This window comes from Aureobasidium pullulans, assembly GCF_000721785.1.
Source record: "Aureobasidium pullulans EXF-150 unplaced genomic scaffold scaffold_5, whole genome shotgun sequence".
Taxonomy (NCBI): Eukaryota; Fungi; Ascomycota; class Dothideomycetes; order Dothideales; family Saccotheciaceae; genus Aureobasidium; species Aureobasidium pullulans.
In genome coordinates this window covers 476842-497413 of record NW_021941025.1, presented here as the reverse complement: position 1 = coordinate 497413, position 20572 = coordinate 476842, and the positions used below count along the sequence as shown (strand labels likewise).

The 20572-nt window shown below is 49.1% G+C and overlaps 10 protein-coding genes across 10 annotated transcripts; 3 read left to right on the top strand and 7 right to left on the bottom strand.

The window, feature by feature from the left end:
* The first annotated feature begins 121 nt into the window (after positions 1-121).
* Positions 122-1054, top strand: M438DRAFT_404044 (uncharacterized protein). The gene is made up of 3 exons (XM_029909701.1): positions 122-494; positions 560-639; positions 714-1054. Exons 1-3 carry the CDS (start codon positions 196-198, stop codon positions 800-802), a joined length of 468 nt encoding a protein of 155 aa, XP_029762615.1. The 5' UTR covers positions 122-195; the 3' UTR covers positions 803-1054.
* Positions 1055-2222: 1168 nt separating this feature from the next.
* M438DRAFT_404043 (uncharacterized protein) lies at positions 2223-3668 on the bottom strand (the record flags this gene model as incomplete). Its single annotated transcript, XM_029909700.1, has 1 exon — positions 2223-3668. Exon 1 carries the CDS (start codon positions 3657-3659, stop codon positions 2226-2228), a length of 1434 nt encoding a protein of 477 aa, XP_029762614.1. The 5' UTR covers positions 3660-3668.
* A 1370-nt stretch (positions 3669-5038) lies between these two features.
* M438DRAFT_175909 (uncharacterized protein) lies at positions 5039-5633 on the top strand. The gene is made up of 2 exons (XM_029899159.1): positions 5039-5527; positions 5596-5633. The coding sequence occupies exon 1, from the start codon at positions 5157-5159 to the stop codon at positions 5478-5480; it is 324 nt and encodes a 107-aa protein (XP_029762613.1). The 5' UTR covers positions 5039-5156; the 3' UTR covers positions 5481-5527; positions 5596-5633.
* An 84-nt stretch (positions 5634-5717) lies between these two features.
* M438DRAFT_353555 (uncharacterized protein) lies at positions 5718-6677 on the bottom strand (the record flags this gene model as incomplete). The annotated part of the gene is made up of 1 exon (XM_029906879.1): positions 5718-6677. One exon carries the CDS (start codon positions 6675-6677, stop codon positions 5718-5720), a length of 960 nt encoding a protein of 319 aa, XP_029762612.1.
* A 382-nt stretch (positions 6678-7059) lies between these two features.
* Positions 7060-8088, bottom strand: M438DRAFT_333325 (uncharacterized protein; the record flags this gene model as incomplete). The annotated part of the gene is made up of 1 exon (XM_029903595.1): positions 7060-8088. The coding sequence occupies one exon, from the start codon at positions 8086-8088 to the stop codon at positions 7060-7062; it is 1029 nt and encodes a 342-aa protein (XP_029762611.1).
* Positions 8089-8515: 427 nt separating this feature from the next.
* M438DRAFT_353553 (uncharacterized protein) lies at positions 8516-9256 on the bottom strand (the record flags this gene model as incomplete). Its single annotated transcript, XM_029906878.1, has 1 exon — positions 8516-9256. The coding sequence occupies one exon, from the start codon at positions 9254-9256 to the stop codon at positions 8516-8518; it is 741 nt and encodes a 246-aa protein (XP_029762610.1).
* Positions 9257-10538: 1282 nt separating this feature from the next.
* On the top strand, positions 10539-12677 carry M438DRAFT_404040 (uncharacterized protein; the record flags this gene model as incomplete). The annotated part of the gene is made up of 4 exons (XM_029909699.1): positions 10539-11269; positions 11669-11729; positions 11779-12239; positions 12344-12677. 4 exons carry the CDS (start codon positions 10539-10541, stop codon positions 12675-12677), a joined length of 1587 nt encoding a protein of 528 aa, XP_029762609.1.
* A 380-nt stretch (positions 12678-13057) lies between these two features.
* M438DRAFT_343873 (uncharacterized protein) lies at positions 13058-14164 on the bottom strand. The gene has a single exon (XM_029905085.1). The coding sequence runs from the start codon at positions 14043-14045 to the stop codon at positions 13122-13124; it is 924 nt and encodes a 307-aa protein (XP_029762608.1). The 5' UTR covers positions 14046-14164; the 3' UTR covers positions 13058-13121.
* Positions 14165-14986: 822 nt separating this feature from the next.
* On the bottom strand, positions 14987-16921 carry M438DRAFT_292899 (uncharacterized protein). Its single transcript, XM_029901799.1, has 2 exons — positions 16474-16921; positions 14987-16421 (listed from the first exon to the last, which is right to left on the bottom strand). The coding sequence occupies exons 1-2, from the start codon at positions 16649-16651 to the stop codon at positions 15061-15063; spliced, it is 1539 nt and encodes a 512-aa protein (XP_029762607.1). The 5' UTR covers positions 16652-16921; the 3' UTR covers positions 14987-15060.
* A 1464-nt stretch (positions 16922-18385) lies between these two features.
* On the bottom strand, positions 18386-20010 carry M438DRAFT_269780 (cytochrome P450 6A1; the record flags this gene model as incomplete). The annotated part of the gene is made up of 3 exons (XM_029900343.1): positions 18386-19443; positions 19495-19622; positions 19685-20010. The coding sequence occupies 3 exons, from the start codon at positions 20008-20010 to the stop codon at positions 18386-18388; spliced, it is 1512 nt and encodes a 503-aa protein (XP_029762606.1).
* Between the last annotated feature and the right edge of the window lie 562 nt (positions 20011-20572).

Sequence of the window (20572 nt, the reverse complement as noted above, 5' to 3'; positions counted from 1 at the left end):
AGTCGTTAGTCAGGCACAGCGGATCGATCGATGCAAGACTTTAACGTGTGGAGTGATGGTCGTAGAATCAGGAAGAGATATAAAAAAGCCACAGACCAGCCATCTCACAAGTACAGCAGCACTTCTCTTGCGTTCTCTTTACAACCCAAAAGTCTTTCATCTGAAGAAAAAGAAACACCAAATTCTTTCGCAGTAATGCTCTCTTTCTCTCTCCTCGCTTTGGCCTCTGTAGCTTCCTTCGCCACGGCCGTTCCTTCTGATCAGAGCGGCACCGCTCAATTCGCTCTCTCCTGCAGTGGAATTACAGTGCCTGACGTCGTCGCTCAGAGTGGCACGAGCTACTTTACATCCTCGCTCAAATTCTTCCCCGACGGTGGAGATGGCGATGCGATCCCGGCTACCGCTTGTACAGACGAGAGTTCAACTTGCAGCAACTGCCTATTCGAAGGCGGCGGTCTCAGCTCCCCGACCAATGTGACCGGTTGCTGGAATCCGTGAGTGTTTCACCGCACCCAAAGTTGCATTGATCTTTGCTGATGGTGACTTTTTTTTTCTCAAGTCCTGCCGGTCAAGCTGGATGTTCTGTCAGTTTCCAATACAATGGTTATGACTTTGATACTCAGAACAAACAACCTTACTGTAAGTCCCACATCACTGCACCCCAATCCCCTATTCGAGACGGGCGGTAGTGGCTTATGGGAATCATGTATCAGGTGGACATAAGAACGGATTTCAACCTTTTGCTTCTGACCTTACCGCATTGTGCTACTTCAATGTAGACCAGAACTACAGTGGAGCTTAAGGAATGGGTTGCATAAGAAGACGTGTGGTGGTTTGAGGGCTCAAGGACTGGATGTTGAAGAGTCATGGTGACTGGAACGTGGAAATCCAGCGGTAAACTCGAAACGAGAAGACGGCAGAAAAAGATGTGGTTAGCATGGCCATGTCAAAGCACAAATTCTAGAGAATGGGCAGATCAAGGATGTCTCTAGAGGCAAGATGGCGAACTACAAGACCTTAATGATGGCGTCACACATGCTGATGGCTTCTGAATGACATGTTCTATTGATTTTCTATCTATCGATTTTCTTCTATGCTCATCCTGCGTGATGATTTCTGCACAGCGCCTTCCTCTCAAGTATCACGGACTTTTAGCCAAGTGGTGCCTTCTGTGCTCTTCAACGACTCTTTCTTCCCCCATAGCCTTTTCTAACGTGGTCCTGCCACAGTGCCACTGATAAGACATCGACAGTAGTCGTCAAACACTGTGTTCTCAGCTTTCAAGCTATCGACAAATTTGTGTCGAGGCTATCAAGAACCAACTCGTTATTTCAACTGCTGTTCGAGTGCAGAAGATGCTCTTGTATTCGGGAGGTCATGTGTCACTGTGGAAATGAGAGATTGTATCTAGACACGCTTTCTCGAGAAAAACGTCGATCCTCATATCCACGATCACGTTAAACTCGCTGGTTTCTAGTTTGAGACATCAGATCAGTGTGAGTTCGAGGGTGCTGGAAATAACAGCACTAAGAACGAACAACGCTCAAACCGAACTTTGAATCGATTTCCTTTTAGCTTTGTCTTCTACTTCCTGCGCAAAAATGTCAGTTTGAGCCAACAGAGTAACTTCCATGGATGATGCCCTATGACCAAAACTGTAGAGTAAACTTGAAACGGAAAAAGGGAAGTTTTACGATAAGTGGAACATGATTACTAGTATGGAAAGGTATTAGAGAGAGGGAAGTGTTTTCTATTCTTCAACTGTAATGACTGTAAAGACTGCGTGTTGCTGAAGCCAATTTCCTGGGCTTAGAGCAAGGCATGATGTGTGCTGAGGCACGAGCCTTAAGTGATGAGAGAGAGGTCCTGAACCTGTCTCAAGTCTGATACTAAGGATGTTGAGGCGGATCAAGGCGTAAAGGACGATGAGGCTTGAGCTTTGATTGATGTGATAAGGTCGCGTCAAAATGGAAGATGGATGAGCATATTCCAGGGCAGGCCAAGGCGTAAGTGGTGCATGAGGCACAAGCCGTGAGTGACACAGAAGATGTCTTGAAGGTTACGATGAAAAGTGCTGGATGAGCAAAAAAGTGAGACATGCGCTGATGAAGGTCAAAAGCGGAAAGGAAAATGGAGAGTGGATGTCCGGCGCATTGGAGAAAGAAAAAGCGAAGACAGTGAATCCAGACTGGTCACCAGCCTAGTTCTCCGCCTTCCCTTTTCCTTTACTCTTGTCTTTCTTGCTTCTGCTCAGACTTAAACGACTCAAGCCCTTGACCAATGTTATTGTCATCGAAATCGTCAAAACTGCAGACTGGGTCGATTTTTAGAGCCTTGAGAAGATTCTCTGCTTTTTGATTGAGCTCTAGTCGATAGAGAAGCTTGTCGAACACCGCTTCCAACTCGTCGTCCTCCATAGTTTTCTCGCTGAGGACCTTTCGAACTGCAGTGTGCAGACTGGTGTTGGGACTCAGATTGTCAGGTCCAGGTCCCGAGGTAAGATATTCTTTCGCCGCACTTCGGACTTGCCTGCGTACAGCAGACATCGAAGGGCCTGCACGGATCCTTGCTGACGCAGTCAAGATCCTGTACGGACTTGCCATGTGTGAAAAGAAGTCATCATCTGTAATGGACGAGGGGCTCAATTGGCCAGCATGTCCTGATGCACCGCCACGGAGAGAGACAACATGGTCTCTGCTTAAGTTTACATGGCTGACGAAAGCATCAAGCTCCTCCAAGTAATCCTCCGAATGATAGCTACGGTCGGATAATTCGTACTTGGGTGGATCCGGCGCAGGATGTATCGGCAGGGCATGAAAGCGAGACGTGAACTCACTCAAGGGTAGATTGATCAGTTTTCTCCATGGCTCCAGGATCTGGTTCTCTTGAGCAGAAAAGGTGATTCCGTGTTCATCGTGGAATCGATCGAGCCAGGCAAGTTTGATTTTGATTCCTCTTACAAGATCCAAGAAAGACTTGTCCTTCGCCTTTTCGACAACATCCTCTTCCTTGAGGAGCTGCTCAGTGACAGCAGAGGCGTAGATGCCACCGCACCTTCTCTCAGAGATACTGCCTACTTTCTCGCCCCACGAGATTGACTTTGTTTGTGCGCCAGCAGCTGCAAGCACGGTCATTGCCGGCGAGCACCATGCCCCTGAGTAGCATGACGTGAGCAGGACATTGACAGTCAAGCCAGGGAACTTCGCAAGGATCTTCTCCACCTCCTCAGGTTCGATCTTGGCTTTCACGTTTTCTTCGTCGCCAATGACAAATGCTCCACTGTCAACACCGTGACCAACGAACACAAGCATCACTTTTGCCTTATTCTGGTGGACAATGGCAAACGTCTTCTCAACTTCGCTCAGAAAGGCTTTCTTGAGCGATGAGTGTTCGACCACTGTGATGTTTGTTGGGAGTGGATGGTCTTTGCTAAGCACAACCCGTCTATCCTGCCACGGATTTCCATGGAGAAATACTTCGTGTCGTTGTAGGAGATCATGGGGAGCACATGATGTCAACCATTTGTCCTCAAAGTCTTTTGTGTTGGCAAAAAGGTGATGGAAGAGGTAAAAGTCTGATATGAACCAGCCGTCGGCGTCAGGTCTCGACAGCTTGATATCCGTACCACACAGAGCAAGTAGATGGATCTTTGGAGCCATAGAAAAGGTTGTCGGGAAGATGGTTGAAAGTACAGGTTAAGAGCACAGGACCGGCCACTTAAATAGTAGGACGATGCGTTGGGAAGCCTACATGATTGCGTTGCCTCTGTCTTTGATGAACACATGTAGCAGCAGGTCTTCGGGATGATTGGAACATGCTGCTGGTTTCTAGAAGCTGTCGAGGTTTTCTGGTCCCTTTACTACCGGTACAAACACAAGGTAATGAACAATCAAATTCCCCTTTTTCTCATTGAGGATGGTTCCAGAACGGCAACCCGTGAAGAACAGATTTCCTTGTCAAGTCGCCGACACAACAGCGTCATATCTTTGATTAGTTTCGACTGCATCTGTGTCATATAGACCCATCTTCAAGTGAGATTCAGCTCATGGTCGTGTGAACAAAGAAACTCGAATGCAAGTCCGCGTTGTGTGGTTCGACGAATTAATGAAGGTATCAAACGGCACGCTCTGGTGTTCCACGAGCACGGCACTGGGGCATTCTTTATCGATATAGCATGTCCTTCATCACAAGAGCGCTAGTATTGGAGCAAGACCTTCTTAAAGAAAACGAATGACATCGGCAAAGAACACGTAGTCAAGTGGCCTGGATGGGGAAGCAAAAGTGATGAATTGGTGGGGCTAGGCGGTGAGGTTCTGCCGCGAATGTTATTTTCGCTCCGCGACAGGCTACAGCGCATCACAAGGTGTCCACAAATACTCGTCTAGAGCTTCTAGTCTTGTCCTTTGATGCAATCGATAATTTCCAGCTTTCTTGCGGTCGCAAACCTCTCCTCGGCGTGCGCCTTTATCAGTACAAGCTTGTTCTTGAAGGCTTCCACGTCCAGCTCCATAGCATGAACGACAATGTATTTGTTGATCTTTCGATGCAAGGCTGAATCTGGCGGCAGTATCTCTTGGGCCACAGATAGGAGTTTGTCTGCCTGAGCCTGACGTGACCTTCCTCCAGTGGTGACAAGCAATGCCCATTCGTAAGTACCAAATCTTTCAAACAGCCACATTGGCTCAAGTTCCATGGCTTCCAACACATCGTACGCATACTCATTACAGTCGTTGCGATAAGTTTGTACGTCGACCTTTGCGCGAACCACTCTTTTTTCGAACTCGAATTCCTGGTCCATGTTGCAGTTTTGCCTCAAAAGGTTCAGACAATCTCCTTCAGTCTCGTCAGAATCTCTGAGCTTCAAGGTCCGTTCTTTGAGAAATAGGAATAATGTCGATTCCCTTCCTGATATCGATTTTGCCATCTCAAGCTTTTCCTCAAATCCTTGCCCAGGCAGAAAACCAGCGGCCAAGAGGCTATGTAAGACAAACATTTGAGGCTCGTTGTGAGGCTGACCAATGGCTGTGTCCTGAAAGAATAGGTCGGCCTCGCGCATCATGCGGTATGCGTCTGTTTGGCTCGCCAAAGCCTTGAGCTTCTTGTCGCCGAGAAACTGATGATCAAATTCGTGGAAATCGCACACAGGAGCAATAGCCATGACGTCCAAGTATTTTTGTGCTAGTTCAGTGACTGCGTTACGGTACAGCAGAGCCGAAGAAAGGTTTGCCAATTCTTCAAGCGACACTTCTTCTCTGGACAGACATCTCCTAGCGCGGCTGTGCAAAGAGGTGTTGGGGCCTACACAATCTGGTCCTGGATTGCTGGAAAAGTACCTAAGAGCCTCCCTCCTAACGGCGTCGCGTGCCGAGATCTTGAAATTCCTTGATGTGGCCGGGTTGGCGCTCGGTTCGTTGCAAGTAGATGCTTGGGTCATCTTTGATGTGTTGTGGAAGTTCTTCGCTGATGCAGGAAGAAAATAAGAAGTTGGGAAGAGAGAATGGAATGAATGGGTGATGTTATATGATTAGTGAGTCACTCTCAAATTTGCTCCGTTCTATTTGATTCCTGTTGACGCTTGTCACGACAACGCTTGAGTCTTGACCAGGATCAATCCAGTACAAGAACTGTTCGACTTCTGACTTCCATTGTACTGATCGAAGATCTCTACTTGGGCTATCTGTTCTTGTCACACTGACAGGCCTTCCCCGCTCTCAGCATCATTGCATTCTCTCGACGGCTTCCTTCAAGAAAGACAACCCCTTTACCGGGCCCGCATTTAGGAACAAGAAATGACAGACAACGTATCTTTGCACCTTTCTGTCCAAAGCAGTCTCACTGGGACAGATGCCTTCGAGCAGAGAGAGGCCGCGGTCCGACAAATCCTTCGCTCTGTTATGTAAACTCCACTCATAACTACCGAATGCCTCAAACAGGTAGAAGGGCTGGACTCCAATGGCTTCGAGAATGTCATATGCTCTCTTGTTGGCGTCAGAGTAGTAGTATAACTTGCCGCAGATCTCTCGTTTCTCGTATTCAAATTCTCGGCTCATATCGCAACATAGCGGAAGCAGATTAGGATGGTCACAGACGTATGCTGCTGGACAGCTATCTCGAAGGTGCGATCTTGCTGCCGAGACTCTGTTGTAAAGCACCGTTTCCTCGTTTTTGATCGACTTTGCCATGGCCAGCTTTTTGTCAAGATCATCCCCAGGAAGAATGCCAGCAGCGAGGATGCTGCAATCCAAGAAGTCTAGCGGCTTGTTGTAAGGTCGAAAGCCTTCTCGTCTAATGCACACGAACAGGTCTGCTTTATGGACGACATGAGTCAGTCCTGCTTTTTCCCCAAGATCTAGTAGCTCTCTGCCGATCGCTAGGGGACTGTGGTACTCCGAGAAGTCGCAAATGGGCTTGTATCCCATTGCCTCGAGGTATGCTTGCGCCATATCGTTGAGAGTATTGCGACAAAATATGCCTAAACAGACTCTAGACAACTCCTCGACAGTCATCGGTTCAGTGGATAGCACTTTGCGCGCTTGATGGTGGAGACCGATATTGTTTGCGAGGCTATCTCGTCCAGGGTTGCTAGAGAAGTACTTCAGAGCTTCTCTTCTAACAGCATCGCGTGGTGATATGATACAGTCGTCAGCCAGGCTTTCGATATCCATCGTTGATGCCATCGTGGAAGCTGGTAGTCCTGTTCGCTTTGTGATCTTCGAGACGATCCAGAATCTGGTCTCTTACGAACGGAATACGGAAAGATTTCATCGGAAGAGGAAGAACGGAGAACGAAGGACCGCTAACATCCTTGTAAGCGATGATTCTCGCTCAAACTGACTCATCTACTTCTAGCGCCACTCTCCGAACATCAATTGATGGAATCGTACTCTTGAATTTTCTGCTTATTATACAGAGACAAGATGCGACTCCTCTGAGCAGTGAGGATGAACCCGGGCCGATGAGGTGATCATAAGATGAAGGTGGCGCGCGAACACCCGCCAGCGTCTTGGACATGTTACTTTCTCGAAATGTTTGCTTGCTCTCGGCTTATCTCTGACAGTTCTAGATGGTATATTCTTTGTTCTTGATGTGCTGGATCTCCATCGAGTCTTTTGCAGAAGCAATCTTCTCGGCTACTCCTTTTGTCAGCTCCAGCTTCGCGTCGATGGTCCCGGCAAGTCGCAAGACATGACACACGATGTATCTGGTAGTCTTTCTGTGCAAGGCCGTCTCGTTAGGAAGTATCTTGCGGATCAGAGAAAGACATTCCTCCGCGGCGTGTCGACATGTCGGTCCGCCAGTGACGACACAGTTCTCCCAGTCGTAAGGACCAAACTTCTCAAACAGCTCGAAAGGCGCAATCTTGATGATCTTCAGAGCGGTGTATGCATCATTGTTGATGTCACTCCAGTAGACAAGCTTGCCGCATATCTCACGTTTGTCGTATCCGAGCTCTTGGTCCATGCCGCAGCTTGCTAGCAGCAACTCCGGGTGCCCTCTTGTATCAGCCTGAGAATTTCCGATGAGAATTTGCTTCCTCGCCGCTTCAACGTCGCGGAAGACCGTGGTCTCCTTCTCCATCACTGATTTTGCGAGGCCCATTTTTCTATCGAACTTGTCACCAGGAAGGATGCCGGCCGCAAGTAGACTTTGCTCTAGGAATCTCCTTGGTTTGGTGTGCCGGCGATTACCTGCAAGGTTGACCGAAGGGAATATTCGAGCATTCAGGATTATCTGACTTGCTCCTGTCTGTATTGCGAGCTTCCAAAGATCCTTGTTAGGCGAGAAAGTGCAGTCAAACTCACTGTAATCACAGATGGGGGAGATTCCCATGGCTTCGATGTACTTTTGCGCCAACTTGATAGAAGTGTTACGGTCTAGCAGTCCCAAGGAAAGTCTTGCGAGATCTTGAACAGATATATCACGCGCTGACAGGCACGTACATGCGCTGTTGTGCAGTCCAACATTAGGTGCTGCGGTGTCCATGCCGGGGTTACTGGAGAAGTATCGGAGAGCTTCTCTTCTAACAGCATCGCGAGGTGAGATGTTGAAGTCGTCGGTTGCGCTCTCGATGTCGATTATCGACGCCATGATGCAGAGGCTAATATGAGTCGATGCTCTTGTTGGCCGTTGACTCTCAGAATTTGTTGCACTGAGGGACGTTGTTCAATGATGACTTGGGAACTGGGAGAGGGTTTTACCTGTACGTGTGGTGAGTCGCACTCAAACTTACTCATCTGCTTTCAAGATCCTTGAATGCTTGGCGTAGCAGTCACAAGATAACTACTCATGATACAGCTCCGCTGCAGCAACTGACAACTCGTGGTGGATCTGACCGTTCTACGGCTGTATTTTCACTTCTTTCATGGAAAACCGGCTGATCTTTGGCACGCTTATGTCGCCAACGCTTTGATTGTGAACTTCTCTAACCTCCCACAACGCCTGGCATTGACCTTGAGCATTTCCCGAGCACCATTTGGGGCTCTTCATAGCATATGCGTCCTCTTCCTCACTTCTTCTAGAAACAATTTCCAACTGTTCGTCCGCCATGATGATGTGGCGCGCCGCGAGTCGCACGAGGATAGTCCTGGACGAACGGACTCTTGTAACGACTCTGGATATCTGCCCGCATGCTCTTCATATCCTCAGCGAACGCCTCAATCCAATCCACCGAACAGCAGACCGTCTCGCTGCCGTTCTGCCACGAAACGAGTCGTGATTCAACATCCCGTCGAATAGTCTTGTTGAAGTGGGCCCTGACCTCCGTGAATGTAAGTATCTTTGGTGGTCCTTCTGCTTGAAAATCGACGTGGAATTCGAGACCAGCATGACTGCGAGAGAACCCGACATGCAAGTTGAGTGATCTGATGTGATGAAGCTGATTCTTTGCCAGGTTCGAGTCGCTGAAAATCTTCCACTCGTTTCTGAGGTGTGTGTCACGAGGGTCTTTTTGTAGTAGTCCCGGGTGGTAGGTCTTATGGGTCCATGGCTCGGGTGTAGCTGGGCGAAAGTCCACCGACCATGAATGTTTTGGGTGCTGAAGCCAGCCGTCGAGATGCAGCGTCAATGTGCGCATCAACACCGGTGAACTTTCTTCTCGGACTTGTTTTGACACTAGCAAAAGCGGGCAAGTCGGCATAAAAATCCTGGATCGGCTCTTTTCTTCGTTGCGGCTCTTGACGTATTCTGTATAGATCTTTAGGCGAAGTCTTTTGGGTAGATCGATCAGCCGAAACTGGCTTACGCTCGCCTGGGACATTTTGACTATGCTTTCCGACTTTCTCACTCGGGATTGCGGTTGAGGTTGTGGTGGTTTTTGGTGGTTGATGGTTGGTGATTGTTGGAGATGTTTGGTCGAGGTTGCAGCGAACTTGTTTGTTCTTGTTTGTAAGATTTGACAAAGAGTCTTGGTATGTGCACAAAATAACTGGCTTGAAAGACTGGAAGGAAATGCGAGTAGCAAGGAGAGCTCCAAGGTGAACTTGCTGACTCAATTTTATAGGCACCAATCAACGACAATTGCCTCAATCACCCTCACTATGACCGATCTGGACTCCATATGTTTCTTCCTAGAACTCACTCTTGACAACAGGTCCGCAACAGTGATTCGCCACACATCCTATCAAGAAAGGGCAAGACTTTATGAACACTCGAATCGAGGCGATCCGGATTCTCCTGTCTTGCCTTGTTGACTTCTTATTGCAACATTGATATCCTTGACAAAGGCTTCAATCCAGGCAACAGAGCAAAGAACTGCCTCAATCAAACTCTGGAGAAGAGCGATACCTTCTTGCCTTCGTCTTGGAGTTCTCGCACAAATCGAGTACGACATCCTATCTTGGTGGGTGGCCTATGCCTGGAATGCTATAGCGCGTTCGAAGACTCGGGAAGTCCGTACAGATGTCTTGGTCCACATAAGGAGTGTACACAACAAATTCTCGTGGCTAGCTTCCATGTTAGGTGCTACCTTGATGAATAATCATTTGTAAGCTTGAGATAACATGCCTTTGCCGCTGGCCAGGCGATTTGGCGTTATTATCATCTCAACCATCACGAAAATTACGGCACTTGCCCCACGATGCGGGTCATCGGTCGATAACGAGATTCAACAGCCAGAGATATTGGAGCCCACACCAATGCAGAGAATGTCAAAGAAACCATAAAGGTATGTATGAACGGCAAAAGACGGCTGAAGGTGCTCTTCGAAGCACTGAGCTATAGCGATGCGGCAGGAATTGAAGATCGTGAAAGGTTGATTTAAGCAATAGAACGGTCGCGACCGTGTTTAAGTCGTATTCAAGTAGGGCTCATCCGCGATGTTGTGTGATACGGTGGACTCGGATTCGGAGCCGGAGTAGTCACCGATAATATCAACAAGGTATCAACGGAGTTTGTCCCGTGAAAGGCTAGACCTTTAAGTCATCGAGGTTTACTCTGGAATGCCCATTGAGTATCTATCGGAATCAACAGGTTGCTAAGCCAAACGACGCTTTTTTGAAATCACGGGTCCTCGTGCTTTTTTACTGTATCCAGATTCCAGAATGTCGAGGAAGCTACGTTCCTCACTCCCAAGCATTGCCAACCCTGTTCCGGACCTTTCCGAACAAGACGACCACCGACTGGAAGGAGGAAAGAAGCGACGACTCATGAGCAAGGTTGCCGCTTGCAACGCATGCAGAAAACGGAAATCTCGCTGTGACGGAGTCCGACCTTGTTGTGGCGCGTGCAACCAGCAAACTCGAAAATGCATCTACGACGTTGAGCCAGGTGTCTCGCGACATAAATCTATACGACACAGACTGGATGTTCTTGAAACCAAGCACAAGTTTCTACAGGATGTGGTTCATAAAATCCGCGATGGCACGCCTGAGCAGGTGGACTTGTTGTTGCGGCGTCTCAAGGCAGGGGACGTTGATGGTATTGAGCCTATGGGCATCACGCCTATGCAAATGCCTGACTCGCCGCCAGATTCTTTGATAGTCCCGGATCAAGATGGAGATAGATGTGTCTGCTTGGGATCTGATACTGGAGAACGGCATCCGCTTGTCGACGACACTTCGCACGGTTGTTGTAGCATACTTCCCCCAAGGCATGTCTTCGATACCGCTGTGGCTGGTTACCTCGACTCAGTCGATGTGCTATTTCACGCTTATACGTCGGAGCAAGTCAGACACTTGCTAAATATCGTGTTTAGCTCGGATCAACTTGTACAACCTGTACAACCTAGCAGCGCTCTTACGCAGCTATGCAGCATAGCGGCTGTAGGTAGTCTGTGTGTCTTGAGTACGGCTTCCATTCAGACGACTGAGAGCTTTTACAACTTTGCTCAAGACTTTCTAAACTCGTTGGCTAAAGAAAATACTCTGGAAGCGGCCAAAGTGGCATTGATGCTTGCTTATTGTGACATCACGACGAAGACCACAATGGCACTAAATCACATCAGTAAATATTTTCTAGCAATCTCGTGCTCTGAACTAGGGATTTGGTTGACAAAGAGCTAGATTTGGGGCTGACGCTGTCGGAGAAGTGCATTTCAAAACCTAGTCAAGATCCTACTTCTGCTACTACACCTGAATGGTTGGTTCGAAGAAGACTCTGGACCACATTGATCATATTGAAAGGGTAATATGCCCTGGTCTCACATCATCAGGACATAGCTAATTTTCGATAGATGGATCTTTAGTACGACGGACCTATTCGTGGAGATCAACTGGCTTGCTTGTCACCAGATGGTGTGTAACCTTTTCACATCATTTATATCCTTACTGATCGTTAATCCAGCTCCGGGACTTCCAGTTCACAACTGATATGCACTGGCGTGATGCAATACAACTAGAAATGGCCAAGATCACAACTATCAAGGCTGACGTTCGCAGCACTTTACACAATACCAAGAATTTCCAGCCACAAATCTTTGCAGAAGCTCGCTATCAACTACAAGGATGGTGTAGGGACTTGCCTGAGTCCATGTGCCTCCACTCTCTGTTGGACAACGACTTGCTCGCCACTGAAGACCGGAGTAGAACATTGTTCACCCATTTAACATACCTTAGCGGTCTGATGTTGCTTCCACAATATCTCGCGCGGGAATGGATTACGAAAAACTTCAGCACAGCAGATCTCTCATCTGTGGAAGCAGTCAGAGGTCTCAATGCAGGATTCTCGGCCGCAGAACAATCCGCTCGTATGTTAAGTCTACTCAGACCACAGCAGGACATCATCATGAAACGGTGGTTCTGCACGTAAGTCCTTCGAATAATCGCCATTCCACAAAGATACAACATTCTAATCCCCAAGATAGATCAATAAGCTACACATCAAGCACGATGTTGCTATTCACACTCAGCCAACAACTCCTCCGTTCCAGCCCCCACATCCAAAACAAAACGACATTCAAACCAGCCTGGGAATCGTTGAAATGTCTGCAACTCTGCGCGAGCAAAGATCATGCTGCCAAAGTCCTTTATTCTCGCTTGCAACCACATATCGCTGTAATACAAGCAGAGCGGTTACGGATATCTACGCTTCCTCGACAGTTGCCAGTAGGAGATGGGCATCTATTCGCTATCCCTAGCGGTGATAGTGCGCTTTATCGTACTGCGCATGCACTTTTGGATCTTGTGGCGCAGCCGTTTCCTATCATCACTGGTGATGGGGGATATAGTGTAAGGGATGAATGAGACGGTGGACCAGGGACTTTATGGTGAAAGTGCAGAGATAAAAAAACGTTGACACTCGGCCAAACAAACTCAGACATAAGTAACGTGTATGGCAAAAGATCCCTCTGGCATACCTACAGCTGCCGTGTATGATTTCTGGCTAAGAAGTATATCTATCAAACATGAAGTTTCTCTTGCCTTTCGCATTTTCTCTTGTCCTTAATATTTTGCTTCATAGATCATCCATTCTTGAGGTCAGTCGTTCTTTCTTCTTTTGTCGACTCGATCGTTCCTTACTTCCTCGAAACGCTGTTCGCTCCTACCTTGAGTGCGAAGTATCATTTTTCCGTCTACTTCACCGCTCCTTCCCATCTTGCCAGTTCTCTACATCTGTATTCTAGCTTCGAGTAAGTTGGAATTTCATGCGCCTTTCTCCTTTTGTCTTCCACGGCAAGCAAACGAATATTACATCAATTTCGATGCTTGTAACAGCATATCCGCCAATTCACTATCGATTCTTGAATCCTCCCTAACATCTTCTAACCTCCACTTCCAAAATGCCCACCTCCTCTCATCAACTACATTCGTTCCATCTCGATCTGGCCAAAGTTGCCCTGCACTCGCTGTCCAATATCTACCCTCTTGCCCCACTTCCACAGCTTCCCAGACGGTATCTCTAGCCAAGCATATCCACGCACAAGCAGCAGGAAGATGCAAAATCATATTCCTACCCAACCGAGACTTAGGCGGGTGTTCGAGAGCCATCGCCAAAGTATCAAAAGCATGCCAAATTCGACCGCCAAAGAGAGTCGGGGAAATTGTGGCGTGGTCGCGGATGAGGATTGCGAGAAAGGCGTTCATGTTTTTCCACTTCCTTGCGGCGAGTTTGGGGGGCTCGTTGTAGCAGAGATAGGTTTCTGGTCCTTGCATCCGCTCGGTGATGTTTATGGATAGTAGAGAAAGATCGTGCCATGGATGTTGGTTGTGGCCGGGTGAAGTGGCAACGATTGAGTGATCTGGTCGGATGGTTTCTTGCTCTATCACTTCGTCATTGACAGCATTCGGGGGACTAGCTAGACTGGCCAGAAGATCTGATAGAGTTGTAAGAGTCTGGAAATCCGAGAACGATTCGACGGCGTTAAAGAAGCAACCCCAGAGGTTGTCGTAAAGGGTTTCGGTGTCTTTCGATGGCAATATCACGTCGGCTAGACGCTGAGCTGCCTCTTCTCCTCCAATCCCAGATTCAAGCAGATCTTGGAATGTCTGGACAATGTGCCATTGGGGAGATTGAGGATCAAGATTCCGCTCTGTAGGCGGTAAAACGTCTCCATGCTTCGGGTACAATTGTCCGAGCCATGCCCTCTGCTCTCTCACGTATTCTTCAACCATGTTTTATGAACAGGAGTTTCGGATTCAGTGAGTAGTCAAGGTCGCGATGTCTTGTGAATGCAAGATAATCCAACTAGCGATTTAGACGTCATCGCCAAGTACAGAGGATCTGAATCGAGACACCGCAGGGTGAGAAGTAAACTGTTAACGCACCGCCTGTGATTTTGCCACAGAGCAGGAGTTGGAGAACTGCATGAGGCTTCTGGAAAAGTCAAAGGTGCGCTCTCGAACACTTGGCTGCCTACTACGAAACGTAGCCTATTTTCGATATCCAGAAGTCATCACCAGACTGAATATTTCGTCAAGACCGCAGATCAATGTTAGATATAGGTCGATTCAATGTCTCCATCAAGTGGTCGATACTCGAAGGGGAAAGAGCGACCTACGAAAGAAGACAAGGGTCGCTACTCAAGTAAAGCAAGAACAATCAACGAAGCGAGACTCAAAGAAAGAACGACCAACGCCGCAGAGAGAGACATAAGAAAGAACGATCACCTGAAGAAGGATAGAAATCCACTCAACATAGGACACAAGCGTATGGATCTACAATCAAGCCAGCGTCGATCTTAAAAGCAATAATAATATCACATCAGAGAACGACAAGACGCAAGAGAGAGAGAAGATCAAGAGTAATGGTAAAAACGATTCTTTTATACAAAACTGCAGGAACCCGCCCGCAATGATAGTTAGAGTTCTTTAATTGGTTCGCGCGCGATCGTGTGATCATAAACTTGGCCTGATAAAAACTGCAGCATTTGTATATCGAACAAGACAGAAAAATGAAGAACAAACAACGAATCAAAAGAGGTGGGTGAATAAGAAGAAGTGTAAAAGCCAACAAGCAACAACAAAAAGGGGAATAACTTGTCGCAGAACTCTCCATAAGTAATAAAAACACAAAAAGGTTGGTTGGTTGGGGGGGTGGTCATCAAAAGGTATAAAAAAGAGTTTTTGCTACGTCCAAAACAACAGGCCTGCTAGTACCCAATCATTGATAATACAACAAAAGAGATGCTTAGCGACGAGGGTGACCGCGAACACGGCGGTGCTCCTTGCCAACGTGGCGGCGGGCGTGTGCGTTGGCGGTCTCGACGGCAGTGGCGGTGACGGTGACGTCGACCTCCTCGATCATCATCTCCATGACCTGGTTGCCAGAGGTGTACCAAGAGGTGGCGATGATGTTGCCGGCAGCGTCAGTCTCAGCATCGGCGAGCGAGGCAGCGGCAGTGACGGTGGAGGCAGAGACGGAGACGACAGCGGTGGGGCTCTGGACGTATGAAGAGGCGGTCTCGGCGAGGAGGATACCACCACCGTACTTGTCAGTGACGGAAGAAGTGCCAGGAGTGTAGCTCAAAGTGGGGACAACAGCCGAGGCGGAAGCAGCCGAGGTGGTTGCCTTCGACGAAGCCTTGGTGGAAGTGGCAGCAGCCTGAGTCTCGTCACCGGCAAGGACGACGGGATAGTTGGTGGCGTAAGAAGGACCAGACTGGATAGGAACAGCAATGGGGAGACCGTCCTCACGAGGACCAAGAGGGTTGTCGTCCTTGATGGCATCAACTTCGGCGAAGGTGCACTGACCCTGGTCGGCCTCGGATTGGATGTTGAAGAGCGCGCAGTCCTCGATCTCACCAGAGGCGTTGGTGCAGGTGTCAACGGCAGACTGGAGGAAGTCGACGCTGTCCCAACCCATCTGGAAGTCACCGTGGTATCCGTAACCGGTGGGATCACCGTTGGAGAGAACGAATTGACCGTCCATGCCCTTGAAGGCGTAGGTGTTGAAGATGGTCTCAAAGAAGAGCGAGGGGAGCTTGGTGCCGAAGCCCTCGGGGCAGGCACCGCTCATGACAAGGTCGGGGAAGGCGACGTGCGACTTGTGGTCGTCAGAGTCGACATCCTTACCGTTCCAGCACGAAGGGAACATGAGCTCGAGACGGATACCGTCAAGGCAGTTGGCATCGAGGTAGTCCTTGTCGGGCAAGAAGTGACGGTAAAGAGACGCCTCGGGGGTGGCGGCGTAGTTCAAGCAGTTGAAACCAAGAGCCTTCTGGGAGAGAGCGCTCTGGGTCTTCTGGTCGGCAGTCCAGCTCGACTTGTCGTTGTCAGGAATGGGATACGGGAAGCTGCGTTGACGCTTGTCGCCAGAGATCATCTGGAAGCCCTCAGGGAAGGCAGTGATCTTGCCGTTGGGGTTGGCAGAGTCAGTGTAGAGAAGGTAGTATGCGAGCATGCCGCCGACCTGCTCAACCATCTCGGCAGTGCCGTTGGAGTGGAGGAAGTAGATCGGAGGAGTCCAGTAGGCAGACTTGTCCTGAGTAACGGCACATGAGGTGCAGTCAGAGCTGGCAAGATCTTGAGGAGTGTTGTCGATACCGAACTCTGGGAGTGTATTAGTATGTGGCAAGTCATGATATCAATATCAAAAACATACTGTTACCACCGTGGATAACGTGAACGTGGTCAGAGACCTCGCCGGGGTCCATGATGGGGTCAAGACGGCCGACACCAGTACGGCCACGGCAAGGAAGACGCCAGAAAGCATCGGCACTGCCAGCGAGGGTGAGGGCGCTGACTGCCAGAGACAGCGCGGAAGCCTTGTTGTTCACCATATTGGCGAAAGATGTTTTTATCGATTGGAAGTTGTAGGGTTGATCAAGCTTGACAAGACTGACTGCAAGGCCGGTCAATTGTCAGGTGAAGGAGGATGGGAATTACGCAAGCCACGGACGACTCGAGTTGTTTTGCTGCTGCGACTAAGGAATGTGGGAGAGAGTCTGGATAACGAGTGAAGGTGGTGCCAAGAATTGGGCTGCAGCGGATGCAGGTAGATAATGAATGTTTTTTGACCGAAGGGAGGCCAGGTGAAAAGAGTGACGGTAAATTGAAGCAGCAACAGAAACAACAGACGAAAGTGAGGTGACCAAGGCGTGCAGGGGAGCCAGAGGGGGAAGGGTGTTTAAGGAAATGAAGCTGTTTCTAAAAGGGGCACGGTGCTCCAACACGCGCCGCCACAATTTAGAGCGTTTCATCTTGCAGTACCCCCGATGCACCCTGCGGCATCTGCGTTAAGAACCGTGTTATTGCCTTGCCTTGTGTGAGTCCGGGTCCTATCGATTGTCCGCTGCTTTCACTGTCATTGTCACCTCGCATCGCTGTCACTAGCCGTCCGCCGCGGCCCTCGTGTCGGAGCGCAGATTGTGCTCTGCGACCTGCTTTCGCCTTCTGCAAATCAGGGCCCCAAGACAGCGTGGATCATCGTGTATTCTTGGGATATCGATCTGCATGTCGGAAATGAGCCTTGTCAAACAGTCGAGCCAGTGGTTGTTGACACCGCGAGAGACGAGGTCACAACAGGTCTCAACTTTTGGTTTCGCGGCAAGCCTCAAAGCTTAGCTCACAACGGCCGGCCAGCGGCAGAAAGAGGAGCAGGAGCACCATCACACAAAGCACAAAAATGCGTGTCATCCTGCATTCTTTTCTTGTTGTGTGGGATATGATTGCAACGAATGAAACGTCTGCTAACACAACGATGCCTCCTCCACAGCAACAGTAACCGCGACAAAGTCTCTTGTCATTGCGACACCCCTTACTTCGCTCACATTCTTTGACAGGTGCACATGACACGGTCCCGCATGAATCGACCACGCTGTTTAATGCATCAAATCGCAATCTTGCCATGACGAGGCCGTGGTTATTGCCAATACGTGGCAGCCACTGCGGCCCTGGGCGCCTCTGGACATTCGCGGCACAGCGCGGGCGGGATCTCTCCTTATATCGTTTTCCAAGAGACGCAGTAAAATTATCGATATGATTGCGCACACCGTTCTTCCGGAATCTCTACCGGCCTGGCATAATGCAAACCCCTTATGCAACAGTCAAGCGACTGGCCAAGCCTGGATGTCGGAACCATTGTATGGGGAATGGTGGCGATCCCCATACAATCGCAAAGGCAATGGCCTGCTCCTGGTCACCCCTTGTGCATCTTGCCATTTTTATCCCCTAGACACGTCGATCGTTTCGTGTCAAATACCAACACAAGGAGATCTCATGGCAACTGCTTTTCTACCATGACGTTTTTGTTTTCAATCGAGGCTCCGATGCAATCGATTTCCCATCTTCCCGTACTCCTTCCAACGGGCGGTTCCCCTGGCGTTCACCTGCACTGCCCCTACTAATATACAAACCCCGCTTGTTAATTGGCAGGGGCCTTATCCACGCAAGAGTTTCACGGTGACACGGCTTTCGGCATTTCAGTATAGGGATGCATCGAGTTCAAGCCACAGGGTTTGACGTTTTGTTACAAGTATCGCACTGCGACGAACCAACATTTGCCTCTTCCTCCATTATACCCTCGATCTGTACTTGACGTAAACACGCTCCTTTGGCTTAACGGCAGCGTGGTTGTTGGAATCGCTCTGCGGCACTTTGACGCCGGTGTTGCCATTCTTGTCCGCCAACTCAAAGTCAAAGTACGCTAGGAAGAAGGCAAGAATGATGTTTTGCTCGAGTTTCGCAAAGCGCATGCCGAGGCATGGATGTCTTCCTGCGCCCCAGCCGATGAATGCATGTTTCTTCTTTTGGTCCTCTTCCTTTCCTGGTAGGTATCGTGATGGATCCCATTGGTGAGGGTTGGGGTATACCTCGGGATCGAGATGAACGTCCGCAATGGGATATGCTACGTAGCCTCCTGCTGGTACTTCGAAGTCCGCTATTTTGACAGACTTGGTGCTGTCATTCTTGCGGAACATGGAGCCAGAAGCATTCAAGCGGATACTGTCTCGTAGGCACAAGTCAATGGTAGGCAATTCATGCTCCCACGCTTCTAGAGGCACGTTTGCAAGACGTTCTGCGAATGTTTTCGACGTGTCGCGGTCGTACTTCTCAGCGACTGCTTTGACCTCCTCCCAAACGACACCGCGCCAGTAATCGTCGTTCGCCAGATAGATGATGACCCAAGCAGCATTGATACCAGAATTGAGCTGACCCGCATAGAGCGCTCCGAGCACGAACGTCAAGATCTCCTTAGTGTTGTCGCCTTGGTCAATGAGGTACTGGAGAGGATCTTCCTCTCGATGTCCGGTCTTGGCCCGTCCATCGATAATGTTCTTGAAGATCATGTAGAGCTTGCCGCCGTACCACAGTCGTCTCAGCTTTCCAGGAAATAATGGGAACCAAGGGAAGATGATCAATTCTGCAGAATTTGCAGCTTCAATCTGCTCGAACATTTCCAGTGTTTGGTCCAAAAGAACACGGTCGTTGGCGATATCATTGCATGCGACCGTTCGCATGGTGAGTTGGTAGACAATACCATATATGCTCTCGAACGGGTCCGTCAAGCCTTTGGGGTCTTTCGCGAGTTCGTCTAAACGTGTCGTCGTATCGGATATCAAGAACTGAAGACCTGGGCTTTTGTGAGTCTCTGTTTTATGAGATCCTCCGTTTGCAGCCATACCTTTCACGAAATTCTCTTTCCTGGTCATTCCCAAAAGACGTCTGAAGAACAAGTGATCGTCCATCTCTCCTTGATCTGTGTCATGCACCTTCGATACAGTCGGCGAGCCAGCAAATAGTGCAGCATATCTACAACAGACCTCATGTTTAGTACATTTGGACAGTTCACCAAAGACTAATTTCTGACTCACCCAGCCGTGGCATCTAATTGTTTGCTCTCCAAGAACACTTTTCTGCCTTCATCTCCAGTGACTCCAACAACCTTGTGTTGTCCAACGTGAAATGAGAAATGGCCATTAATCGAGTGCCTTGCTGCCTCCTGGAAGAAATCCCATCGTCTCGTCCAGAAACTCGTAGGGCCAATTATGGGCCAATTGCCCTTGACTGGTGGTGGTAGTTTGCCAGAGGAAGACCGATTGACGAATAGATAAGCGGTGATGATGCCCAGCGTCAGAGACAAGACGGTTAGCAACGTCTGAGAGGAACCGAGACCCTGAAGCACTTCCGCCAACGCCATGGTGATAGTATGTCAAGAAACCAGAGAATGTGGAAAGTTGAGATCAGAGCCGCAGGGCCTTGCAGACATGATATAGGAAGCCATGACCCTCGTGATGGGCCGCAGTTGAATCACGCTATCCACGACTATACCTTAGCGATGTAGGATCCTCTTGGAGTCGTGGTCGTGCCTCTCCAATCAGATGGCGTGGACGTCACGGCCGGTACAAGCGAGCTGCAGGTTTATCCGGCCCTTCCATTCTCCGCGCAGATCCTTTGGAGTCTATTCGTGCCCTCGGATAGGCATTTACGACATACGTGACGTGCGGCTACCAAAACTGCTACTGATTCATGCGGTTTGTATCTTCAACTATAGGATTTCTTGCTTTAGAGTCTGTTGTACAAGGTTAGAAGGTGGTTGATCGTACGTAGCAAGATCGTGGGGTCATAGTAGGCGGACCTGAGAGCCGCTGCTCTACTTCTGTTAGCGACGACGATGTACATTCTTGCGACATGACACTACTGATATCTGGTTATGACATGGCGTACAGCCACCGAAGATGTTTACCTCGGGAGGCTTTTCG

Coding starts and splice junctions, on each gene's coding strand:
- M438DRAFT_404044 (XM_029909701.1), top strand. CDS start 196: ATGCTCTCTTTCTCTCTCCTCGCTTTGGCCTCTGTAGCTTCCTTCGCC. Junction 495..559: donor GTGACCGGTTGCTGGAATCC/GTGAGTGTTTCA, acceptor TTTTTTCTCAAG/TCCTGCCGGTCAAGCTGGAT. Junction 640..713: donor TCAGAACAAACAACCTTACT/GTAAGTCCCACA, acceptor ATCATGTATCAG/GTGGACATAAGAACGGATTT.
- M438DRAFT_175909 (XM_029899159.1), top strand. CDS start 5,157: ATGACGTCCAAGTATTTTTGTGCTAGTTCAGTGACTGCGTTACGGTAC.
- M438DRAFT_292899 (XM_029901799.1), bottom strand. CDS start 16,651: ATGGTGAACAACAAGGCTTCCGCGCTGTCTCTGGCAGTCAGCGCCCTC. Junction 16,422..16,473: donor CGTTATCCACGGTGGTAACA/GTATGTTTTTGA, acceptor ATACACTCCCAG/AGTTCGGTATCGACAACACT.
- M438DRAFT_343873 (XM_029905085.1), bottom strand. CDS start 14,045: ATGGTTGAAGAATACGTGAGAGAGCAGAGGGCATGGCTCGGACAATTG.